The sequence below is a fragment of the Oncorhynchus nerka genome, linkage group LG6 (assembly GCF_034236695.1).
Source record: "Oncorhynchus nerka isolate Pitt River linkage group LG6, Oner_Uvic_2.0, whole genome shotgun sequence".
Classification (NCBI taxonomy): domain Eukaryota; kingdom Metazoa; phylum Chordata; class Actinopteri; order Salmoniformes; family Salmonidae; genus Oncorhynchus; species Oncorhynchus nerka.
In genome coordinates this window covers 68592422-68604673 of record NC_088401.1, presented here as the reverse complement: position 1 = coordinate 68604673, position 12252 = coordinate 68592422, and the positions used below count along the sequence as shown (strand labels likewise).

The 12252-nt window shown below is 40.3% G+C and overlaps 1 protein-coding gene across 1 annotated transcript in view; it reads left to right on the top strand.

The window, feature by feature from the left end:
* The first annotated feature begins 5137 nt into the window (after positions 1-5137).
* The window catches only part of LOC115130881 (GDNF family receptor alpha-4-like), a 108410-nt gene continuing 101295 nt past the window's right edge, over positions 5138-12252 (top strand). The window contains exon 1 of the mRNA XM_029662437.2: positions 5138-5582. Coding sequence (XP_029518297.1) covers positions 5540-5582 — 43 coding nt within the window. The 5' untranslated portion in view covers positions 5138-5539. The remainder of the gene's footprint in view (positions 5583-12252) is intronic.

Below are 12252 nucleotides of genomic sequence, written 5' to 3'. Positions count from 1 at the left end.
AGCTTGTATAGGGTAATTGGTTTCAATTTCACTTTAGACTCCTTAAAATAACACCAGGACTTGGCTGTTTGCTTTACTAACACCAGGGCTTGGCTGTTTGCTTTACTAACACCAGGGCCAGGCTGTTTGCTTTACTAACACCAGGGCCGGGCTGTTTGCTTTACTAACACCAGGGCAGGGCTGTTTGCTTTACTAACACCAGGGCTGGGCTGTTTGCTTTACTAACACCAGGGCTGGGCTGTTTGCTTTACTAACACCAGGGCAGGGCTGTTTGCTTTACTAACACCAGGGCTGGGCTGTTTGCTTTACTAACACCAGGGCTGGGCTGTTTGCTTTACTAACACCAGGGCTGGGCTGTTTGCTTTACTAACACCAGGGCTGGGCTGTTTGCTTTACTAACACCAGGGCTGGGCTGTTTGCTTTACTAACACCAGGGCTGGGCTGTTTGCTTTACTAACACCAGGGCTGGGCTGTTTGCTTTACTAACACCAGGGCTGGGCTGTTTGCTTTACTAACACCATGGCCCGGCTGTTTGCTTTTTAACCAAAGATGTCCAATACAGCAGGTATCTTTGCAACCTTTGCCCTCACAAGGTTTTGCATTCTAATTTAGTTAATTGTGTATTTGAAGGGGTGAAACACCACCAGTATGGAACCAGTCAATGAACTCTGCCCCAGGTCAGGTAAAATCATCCCACATGGACCAAAATTTAGCTGCAATTTAGATTTCTTAAAACAACCCAATGTCTCTATTTTGATTATGAAACAGAAATTTCATGAATACATTCACATGAGGATATCGAAGTCACACACACACACACACACACACACACACACACACACACACACACACACACACACACACACACACACACACACATCCAGCAAATGATGAGTTATGGATCTGAAAACGCAGAGCTGTTGATTCAGGTGCCATCTGATTATTTTTGGCCACCAGGAGTGTCTGGAAAATCGGTGATAGATGTTCCAGGCTCACCTCTTCACCCCACTAAAGAAGACAGTAAGGGCCCCTGCTGCACAAGGACTTTATGAATCTAACGTCTGATACTGCCAGGGGAACCTGATCTTTTTGCTATTTTCCTGAGTTTCTACTAATCTCTCATTAAACTGGCGATAATGGCTGAAACCCGAGGTGTCATCAGAACAAAGAAAGAAGCATTAAAGAAGCACCATACGGAAAAGATGAAATGCTGAGATGCTGTATTATACGGAGCTCTTATGTTTTATATTCTGCTCGTCATAAGAGAGGACAGGAAGGGAAGACTTTGACGCTTTAAAGTAGCAAGGAGGCAAAGGAGAGTCTAGCACCTCACAGGTTGTGCTGTGGGTGCACGACGGAGCCAAACTTAATGTGCTTCCTGTTGCAGTACAAATTGAATGTTTTTATCAACACCTACTGCTTGATTAATCCAGTGGTGTCTTTCCCCCTGTTCTTTCTCTGTGTGTGTGTCTGTGTGTGTGTGTGTGTGTGTGTGTGTGTCTGTGTGTGATTGTGTCTGGCCCAAAATAGGTTTAAAGACAGAACTAGGCATCCACAGCGCTGTAACCTAACCCTCCCACACAGTAGGCATGAGACCCACCATCTGTTGTTGTGAGAGGATACCGAGTCACTGTGTGTGAATGCCCACCATGAAATCTCACTGCATTTGAACAATGTTCTGTTTGAGAGCAGCTGTGAAATACCCCCTCTCCATTTTGTGGCTTCATTAGCCCCAACCTCTCCTGATAGTAAGCAAATATCCAAATCCTTCATTTGCCAGTTAGAAGGGAGCATGTGTGACCATTATTTAACAATAGTGGTCACACAGGGGGGCAACTATTTCACTAACTTGCAGACTGGTAATCCTAGTAGAAATTAATTTCACATATTCGAGAAATAGACACTGCCATTTCTTATGTATGTTGTTGTTTCAAGTATCAGCCAATCAGCCGTAGCCTTGCTGAGTTGTTAGGCACACACAAAAAGAGGAAAATCTATCCCACAGTTCATGCAACCCAAGCACCACTGTGTGTGCAATGGAACCTAGCCATGACATCACTGTCCTGGGACTTATGGTAGACTTTTGAAACGAGCCAAATTAATGTTTGGGGTGTAGTGTGAAGTGCTGAAACATATGTAGTCAGACTCTCAATCTCTAAAATAATCACTACGACTACCTCTGGCTATACCTCTCAACATAAAACTCTCAACATTATTGGTCTACTTGAGAATAAGAGCAAAACTATTGGATAAAACGTTGAGTTTAAAAGCCTGAAAATAGAGTATCCTAGTGGGAAATCTTGACTGGGAGAAATGTCGGGAAAACCCGCCAGCACTTTGATTTATCATACAAACATCAAAACACAATGTAGAGCTAAATTCGGCAGTAAAAGTAGCCATTAAATGTGTCCAAGAAACATTTTACAGAGCGGCAGCGCCCACTTCATCATCCATCTACCTCTATACCACATTGACGTAGAAATGATCACAGATACAGTAGTAATCCCTCATTATAAAATGTCCACACCGCTTCGGCTCCGAACGATAGGAAATCAGTGTACCCTCGCCGGCGGCAAGAAAGTGATGCCTGTCCATCTCCTTTGCCTTCAAAGCTGACCCACCATCCCTTCTGAAAGCTAAGCAGTCCAGAGCACTGAGAAGAGCTTGGATTAATTGAGAACCCGGGAGAGTAAAGCCCTTCAGATGGAGAGGGTATGTATTATGAGGAAGGCTTGCCTTGACAAAGCATTCATCTCCTCAGTGGTTTCCTTAGGAGTATCCTCAGTGGAGGTGGTTCAGGTCAGATGAGGTTAGGTCACCCTTTCTCTAATGTAAGGAGAAGACTGACATAGCACTCAGAATGTCCCTCAGAGAATGTCAGGGAGACCTCACGGCTTAAGACAAAAATATAAACAAGCTGTACTCCTTTTTTAAGCTCCCTTTTCCTCAGAGAGAGCTTTCTGCTTTTCTTGCAACATTTAGTGTCGATTTGAATAACAAATTCAAAATGCACAGTGCAAATATGTGATTTACCAAAAATCCCCAAGGCACTTTGTGTCTGTAATTTTTTTATTTATATATCAAACATGGTCAGAGCTAATTTCCCCCCTAAATAGGCAGTACTCACTTTCCAACTGAGATGGTAATGTTGTTTTGTTTTCGAAAGCGTATTAGGAAGTGAACTAGTACAGGACAAACATAAAGCGTACTAGGTTGTTGTACAGTACAATTAGTGATTCCTCTAGATGGCTGCCTGCATGTCAAAAAAATAAATAAATGAAATGGACAGCCCTCCAACATATAATCTTCAGTAATTCATTTATTGACCTGCATGTACACATTTGTGACTCCAATTTCAGCACTCAAAATGAAATAGGCCATCATTATAATTGCCCCCCATTATCACCCATGCCTGTATGGTAAAAATAAAACCGAAATGGATTGTTATTGCTGTACACTCAAATATAGTTGAGGAAAACCATGAAAGACAATCAACAAGACACCAAGCAGCTACAACTGTTCTCCAGTGGTCTCCATTCAGTCTTTAACAAACAGCTGGATGATCCTCTTGGACCTGTGGGCACTACAGCCATCAGACGTCTGGCATTGCCACGAGCCATCAGCCACTGAGGGAATGCTTCCTTTGAAATCAAAGAAAGCTGCTATACTGCCCATGTTGCATTGTGTCCAATGGCAGCAATCCTGCTGGACCTGTAGGCAGCCTTATACTGTGATCCAACATGGTTGACCGACTGGTGGTTATCTCCTGCCAGCTCTGTTTGGATGGATCATGTGGAAACTCAATTGGCTGCTGTCACCATTTTGGAGCTGAGCCAAAAGGTGGATCAATACAGCCCAAATGCACTTCCTGGACGACTGCTGTCATTGAACTTCACTCGTCATGAAATAATCATTGTCCAAATTGAAGACCATGATTATTTGAAAATTATAATCAAGTGTGGAACCAACGCAGCTCTCCAGCACCAGAGTTTCCCAGCCCTGCTCTCTAGATAGAAGATGCTGTGAGTCTCTGACATATTAAAGATGGATTTGACACAATAGTCATATTTGAAACCGTTCAAGAATCAGTGTCATGGTATTAGAAGGCTGTCCACAGCTTCAGTTCAACTCTTCTCTTTTATATATTTTATAGAGATTTTTATGTGCGCAACAAGTCACATGATATTCTAGACATTCTGCAATGCAGAACACCCATCCATCTATCCAACCAACCACCTCCCAGAGCCTTTACCCTCCCTCATCCCTCCCCAGTCATTGTTACTCTTAACAACAAAGTCATAATCCCGGGCTTGCGTGTTTCTCACAAAACAACCCACAAATGGACCAGCTGTCATGGAATCTGGTAGTCTCCTCCAAGATAGCACCATACAAGAGCCAAGAATGGAAAAAAACGATGACTGAGAAAAGTGCTTTACAAACAAGATAGAAATAATAAACAGATACTGAAGCAGACAGCAGCAAATTATTATTTTAGTGCCGAAAGCCAAATATTATTTCCCCCCCAGGAGCTTATCTGTCTCCTATTATAGATTGTATATGAATTGTATCCATCCAAAACTTGGTTTTGTTTTAGCACCCCTTTTAATTACACATTTATTTTCCCTCTTGCATGTTTTCTTATCATTCTGTCACAGTGTAATTTAATGCTTTATTGTGTGTAGACCTATTTACAATTGTCTTCAATCTGAATAAACAATGCTGGCCTTGCCAGTTGCCACGCAAAGTTGGGATAATAAAACATTTAAAAAAATATTTAAATTCAACACCACTCCTAAAGTACAGGGACATTTGTATGCATCTTGTTGAATTCAGTCAGACTATCTATTATGGTGTTGTTCATCCATCATTGTTAGTCAGTTTCACTTAATTGGTAGGTATATCTTCTTTTCCAATCGGGACTGAGAAAAATTGGGAAACAAATAGTACAATATAACTTGACCTACATGCCTGTAGCATTGTAGAGGCGATATTATGCTGCGTGATTTTTTTACACGAGCATTGCATGTCATGTGTCACTGTCCCTACCACTCTACGTAACCCCTTTTGCTCCCCCACCCTCTCCCATTCCCTCATGCTCACCTACGTCGCTCTCAGCAGTTAGTCCATCCGAGCCACTCTCTTTCCCACTTACCAACAGAAAATACGTTCGAAGAGGACTTGCTTTCGGCGGAGAAAGAACAGCGGCGGGCAACCACAAACTCTCACATACCTGATCCTAGATGAAGCCTAGATAACTTTTCAGGGTCTATAACACGTTTTACATGATCGTTTACATAACGATTACGCCCGTATTCTAATTTATTTATGTCCATGACATTTGATTAATCCATCCACTTTTCGGGAAACTTATGGAATTCTGAAACATTTAGTGAACAAGGAGTTATTTTGGTTATCAATCCCTTTGTAACAATTCAGTCCACTTGTACAGGAGGATGTATTTGAGTGTAATTTCAAAGGTGTAGGTGTAGTGGTGCGTTACCTGGAATCATTTAAACAGAATTTTACATCGGAAATCAAAATGGATCTTTGGGGAGTTTACCTATTTCATCTCGTCTTCTTCGGTAAGTAAACATGCGTACTTTCTACCTGTACTGCCCTACGAGATATTGCAATTCATGAGTATTGATAGACACGTTCCTCTGATAAAGATTTAATGGAATACAGAAACCAAGGAGATTTTCAGTTTTGCAACCTGTTCGCAATATGCAGCAAACCCGCATATTTGGATAACTCTTTCTGTTGAGCAAATAGGCTACTAAAGTATATTTAGGAAAAATCAAGTATGCTTTTATTTTCTATCACTGACCTATGTATATTTCAATAAAAAAATGATCCCACTAGCACAATTATATATTTCGGTGGAAGTTGATTTTATGGTAGAAATTATGAGGAGTGATTTAGTTGTTGCAATGCAATAATTTAGCTTACATTTTAGTTGTCGGATATTATGTTTACGCCATTTGGAGAATCTGTGATGACTTCCTTGCAATGTATGCCACATTGAATCTCAATATGAGGTCGAAATTTAGTGACTGACTAGCACTTCATAAGTGTTCTATGGTGTCCTGATACCTATATAAATAATTTATATGGCCCAATAATCCGCATACACCATTATGACGGGATATTGTCAACATGTAGGCTATTGTAGGAACTCATTGAAATTGTGTGTGTACGTGCGTGTGTGTACATCAACTACTCTCTGACAACATTAGGCTACAACCTAGCCCAAAGACCTGCAGATGATGATAATGAGTTGTTTCATTTTAGCATTCAAACAGGGCCAGATTAAGAAATTGCCTGACCACCACCCCTGTAAACAAATCCATGCATCAAAATGCAATTCGATGGGTAGTATATTTACTGTTGAAGAGAAAGCCACTTTATAATAAAGCCATAATAAAAATCTGCCTTTTTAAAAACGCATGTCATGCAATTCTACCTCATGTACATGACAGAACACATTAACTGAATGTTTTTAATACCACAACTTGATTTAATGGCTGGGGGAAAAAACGGGGAAAATTCGCACACTTTTTTTTTAATGAAACACCATTTTCCACCACCATGCAAGAGTGGCTAATGCTACTTCCAGATTTTGTGCCCGCTTTCAGCCAGGGGTAAACAACAGACCACTGCGACCTGATTGGCTGAACGCAATACGCAACATCCTGTGCTATCATTCTTAGGCATTAACCACTCTATCATTATGGTTGAAAATGGTGTTTCATAAAGAAAGTATGCATATTCTTCCTGTTTTTTTTTCTGCATTCGCACCATTCAATCGAGTTAAGGAGGCAATCGAAGCCTTTTTAGCCCGAATGGAGAATGGTTAATGTACGAATTGGTCCACGGGGATACGAGTCTTGTCCAATCTAGCTGTAGCATTCATAGGACTCTATGAATCCTATGAATATCTTTCTATCTAATACTACTTGGGCATATATTTACTCAATTCAACAAGATACATCACATTTTTCCTTCACTTTATGAGTGGTGCTGGTGAAACCTTCACAATTTACTGGTACCCACATTTACTGCCACGGCATTGAACTGTTCTACTGATCGTTTGACTGCTCTACACTGAACTGTTCTACTGATCGTTTGACTGCTCTACACTGAACTGTTCTACTGAACGTTTGACTGCTCTACACTGAACTGTTCTACTGATCGTTTGACTGCTCTACACTGAACTGTTCTACTGAACGTTTGACTGCTCTACACTGAACTGTTCTACTGAACGTTTGACTGCTCTACACTGAACTGTTCTACTGAACGTTTGACTGCTCTACACTGAACTGTTCTACTGATCGTTTGACTGCTCTACACTGAACTGTTCTACTGAACGTTTGACTGCTCTACACTGAACTGTTCTACTGAACGTTTGACTGCTCTACACTGAACTGTTCTACTGATCGTTTGACTGCTCTACACTGAACTGTTCTACTGAACGTTTGACTGCTCTACACTGAACTGTTCTACTGAACGTTTGACTGCTCTACACTGAACTGTTCTACTGATCGTTTGACTGCTCTACACTGAACTGTTCTACTGAACGTTTGACTGCTCTACACTGAACTGTTCTACTGAACGTTTGACTGCTCTACACTGAACTGTTCTACTGAACGTTTGACTGCTCTACACTGAACTGTTCTACTGATCGTTTGACTGCTCTACACTGAACTGTTCTACTGATCGTTTGACTGCTCTACACTGAACTGTTCTACTGAACGTTTGACTGCTCTACACTGAACTGTTCTACTGAACGTTTGACTGCTCTACACTGAACTGTTCTACTGAACGTTTGACTGCTCTACACTGAACTCTTCTACTGATCGTTTGACTGCTCTACACTGAACTGTTCTACTGAACGTTTGACTGATTTCAGAGTAACAGTATAGAAAAGGTGACACATTCCCCCATATTAATAATTTCAACCAATTTCACAGAGGTACCTGGGTGGCTTCGTCATCATTGTTGAATGGCAGACTCTCTCAGTGTGATTGGATGAAGTCGCTATCGATTTTTTGCCTCTGATGCGTGCAAGTGAGAAAGGAGAGCCACAAGTTGTAAACTATCAATGTCTATTAGTCAAGACAACACTGACATGTTAATCCTGACCTTGTTGCAAGGCGGGGGTAATACCATTATGGTTATTGACACGGCCATGACACCAGAGTTGATCATTCCTATCTCAATTGGGAACTGGCATTCCCAACTTATCAACAGCTGGCTAACAGGAGAACAGACATTTACACGAAATCCTGCCTCAGTATTGATATTCTCTTCAGCAACTCCAGGACTGTCTTCATTAGAGAAATGAAGGGGTTGGAGGTGGGGAATTCTGAAAGGAAAGGAATACAGTTATGCATTGAGAATCATAACATGATATGATTCAATGTCTATTCAATAGACATAAAGTGGAGAAGAGGTCTGTTTAAGCCAATTGGATGGTCTGCCATTTTCTTCTCTGAAAACGCAAGGTCAATGGTCTGAAGATCCTTGAAACTAACCACATCATGTAATTATGCACAAGCGATAGTTAGTTCCTTTGGGTTAGTGTATACCAGCCTTTGAATTTGATTTTGAATTCAAGGTAAGGTAGCTAGAACTGATGAAGAAATGAGGTGTTTGCAGTTGTCATTGATAACAGATGGATCTTGCCGGTATGCATCCACAACTGTAGCTTTACCTCAACAGAAGCATAATGGTGCAATTTTCCAGCTTAAGTATTCAATCATTGTCTTTTGTTCTCACACAAACTTGCTGTATTTTAGGTGTTTTGTATTTACATTGGCACATTTCTGAGGTAATTGCATTGTTGTTGAGCCACTTGTCCAACCTAACGAGCACAGGCAACAATTCACAGCACAGGCACAGTGTACATAGATCACAATTTCTGTAGATGACATTATGCATTTATGTGGCCTACTGACGAGGCAGCAGTGTGGTTGATAAGACTGGGGTTTAACTCACATAACCATGTCCAACAACAACATATTGATAGAACAGCCTGTTTGATCAAACTGCTCCCATTGCACATCGCTAACACTGGGGATTCATAATGATGTCAATTTCCAGGAATGCAATAAAAGAGCACATACTGTACTAAAGGAAACACTCGGTCTGGGATGGAATCAGTGACCATCTGTAAGAACTAGACCTACACATATTACCATCTTTACATTTCCACGGAGAGCATTATGACAATATATGGTTAAATATAGAAGAATATTCTACAGCTGAATTTACACTGAGTGTACAAGACATTAAGAATACCTGCTCTTTCGATGACAGACTGACCAGGTGAAAGCTATGATCCCTTATTGATGTCACTTGTTAAATCCACTTCAATCAGTGTAGATGAAGGGGAAGAGAGAGGTTAAAGAAGGATTTTTAAGCCTTGAGACAATTGAGACATGGATTGTGTATGTGTGCCATTTAGAATATTTAGAATATAAAATAATATAAATATAAAATATTTAAGTGCCTTTGAACAGGGTATGGTAGTAGGTGCCAGGCGCACCTGTTTGAGTGTGTCAAGAACTGAAACGCTGCTGTGATTTTCACTCGCAACAGTTTCCCGTGTGTATTAAAAATGGTCCACCACCCAAAGGACAACCAGCCAACTTGATATAACTGTCGGAAGCATTGGAGTCAACATGGGCCAGAATCCCTGTGGAACGCTTTCGACACCTTCTCGAGTCCATGCCCCGACGAATTGAGGCTGTTATGAGGGCAAAAGGGGGTGCAAGTCAATATTAGGAAGATGTTCCTATTGTTCTGTACACTCAATGTACAGTATATACAGTGCCTTCATAAAGTATTCACACCCCTTAACTTTATCCACATTTCAAATCAAATCCAATTTTATTTGTCACATACACATGGTTAGCAGATGTTAATGCGAGCGTAGCGAAATGCTTGCGCTTCTAGTTCCGACAATTCCAAAACTACTACCTTATACACACAAGTGTAAAGGGATAAAGAATATGTACATAAAGATATAAGAATGAGTGATGGTACAGAACGGCATAGGGAAGATGCAGTAGATGGTATCGAGTACAGTATATACATATGAGATGAGTAATGTAGGGTATGTAAACAAAGTGGCATAGTTTAAAGTGGCTAGTGATACATGTATTACATAAAGATGCAGTAGGTGATATAGAGTACAGTATATACATATACATATGAGATGAGTAATGTAGGGTATGTAAACATGATATTAAGTAGCATTGTTTAATGTGGCTAGTGATATATTTTTACATCAATTTCCATCCATTTCCATTATTAAAGTGGCTGGAGTTGAGTCAGTGTGTTGGCAGCAGCCATTCAATGTTAGTGGTGGCTGTTTAACAGTCTGATGGCCTTGAGATAGAAGCTGTTTTTCAGTTTCTCGGTCCCTGCTTTGATGCACCTGTACTGACCTCGCCTTCTGGATAATAGTGGGGTGAACAGGCAGTGGCTCGGGTGGTTGTTGTCCTTGATGATCTTTATGGCCTTCCTGTGACATCGGGTGGTGTAGGTGTCCTGGAGGGCAGGTAGTTTGCCCCCATTTTGTTATGTTACAAAGTGGCAATCAAATAGATTTAATTGTCATTTTTTTGTCAACTTGGAAGATTTTGGATGTATTATAATTTTTATTCATGGAAAACGAAACACTTCATTAGAGAAGTTTTCAACCCCCTGAGTCGATACATGTTAAAATCACTTTCAGCAGCGATTACAACTGTGAGTCTTTCTGGATATGTCTCTAAGAGCTTTGCACACCTGGATTGTACAATAATTGCCCATTATTCTATAAAAAATGTGTCAAGCTCTGTCAAGTTGGTTGTTGATCATTGCTAGACAGGCATTTTCAAGTCTTGCCATATATTTTCAAGTTGATTTAAGTCAAAACTGTAACTAGGCCACTCGGGAACATTCAATGTAGTCTTGGTATGCAACTCCAATGTATATTTATTTGCCTTTTGTTTTAGGTTATTCTGCTGAAAGGTGAATTTGTCTCTGAACCAGGTTTTCCTCCAGGATTTTGCCTGTGCTTAGCTCTGTTCTGTTTCTTAGACTCCCTAGTCCTTACTGATGACAAGCATACCCATATCATGATGCAGCCACCACCATTCTTGAAAATATGAAGAATGGTACTCAGTGATGTGTTCTGTTGGATTTGCCCCAAGCATAGCGTTTTATATTTAAGACAAAGAGTTCATTGCTTTGACACATTTTTCGCAGTATTACTTGTATTAAATGTTTTATAATATTTTTTATTCTGTACTGGCTTCCTTCTTTTCACTCTGTCATTTATGTTAGTATTGTGTAGTTACTACAATGTTGTTGATGCATCATCATTTTTCTCTTATCACAGCCATTAAACTCTGTAACAGTTTTAAAGTCACCATTGTCCTCATGTATAAATCCTTTCTCTCCAGCAAATGAGTTAGGAAGGACGCATGTATCTTTGTTGTGACCTGGTGTATTGATACACCTTCCAAAATGTAAAATGAATAACTGCACCGTGCTCAAAGGGATATTCAATGTCAGGTTTCCATCTTTGCGAACCATACGAAGACCTCCCTGGTCTTTGTGGTTGTGTGCTTGAAATTCACTGCTCGATTTAGGGACGTTACAATTATCTGTATGTGTGGGTTACAGAGATGGGATAGTCATTTAAAAATCATGTTAAACACTATTATTGCACAAAAGTTAGGTCCATGCAACTCATTATGTGACTTGTTAGCACGTTTTTACTCCTGAAGTTATTTAGGCCATAACAAAAAGGTTGAATACTTACTGACTCAAGACATTTAATTTCTAATTAATTTGTAAACACTTCTAAAAACACAATTCCTCTTTAACATTATTGTGTGTAGATCAGAGACACAAAATTTGTAACACAGCAACATTTGGAAAAGTCAAGCGGTGTGTGAATACTTTCTGAAGGCACTATGTGTGTGTGTATGTATGTATATACACTGCTCAAAAAAATAAAGGGAACACTTAAACAACACAATGTAACTCCAAGTCAATCACACTTCTGTGAAATCAAACTGTCCACTTAGGAAGCAACACTGATTGACAATACATTTCACATGCTGTTGTGCAAATGGAATAGACAACAGGTGGAAATTATAGGCAATTAGCAAGACACCCCCAATAAAGGAGTGGTTCTGCAGGTGGTGACCACAGACCACTTCTCAGTTCCTATGCTTCCTGGCTGATGTTTTGGTC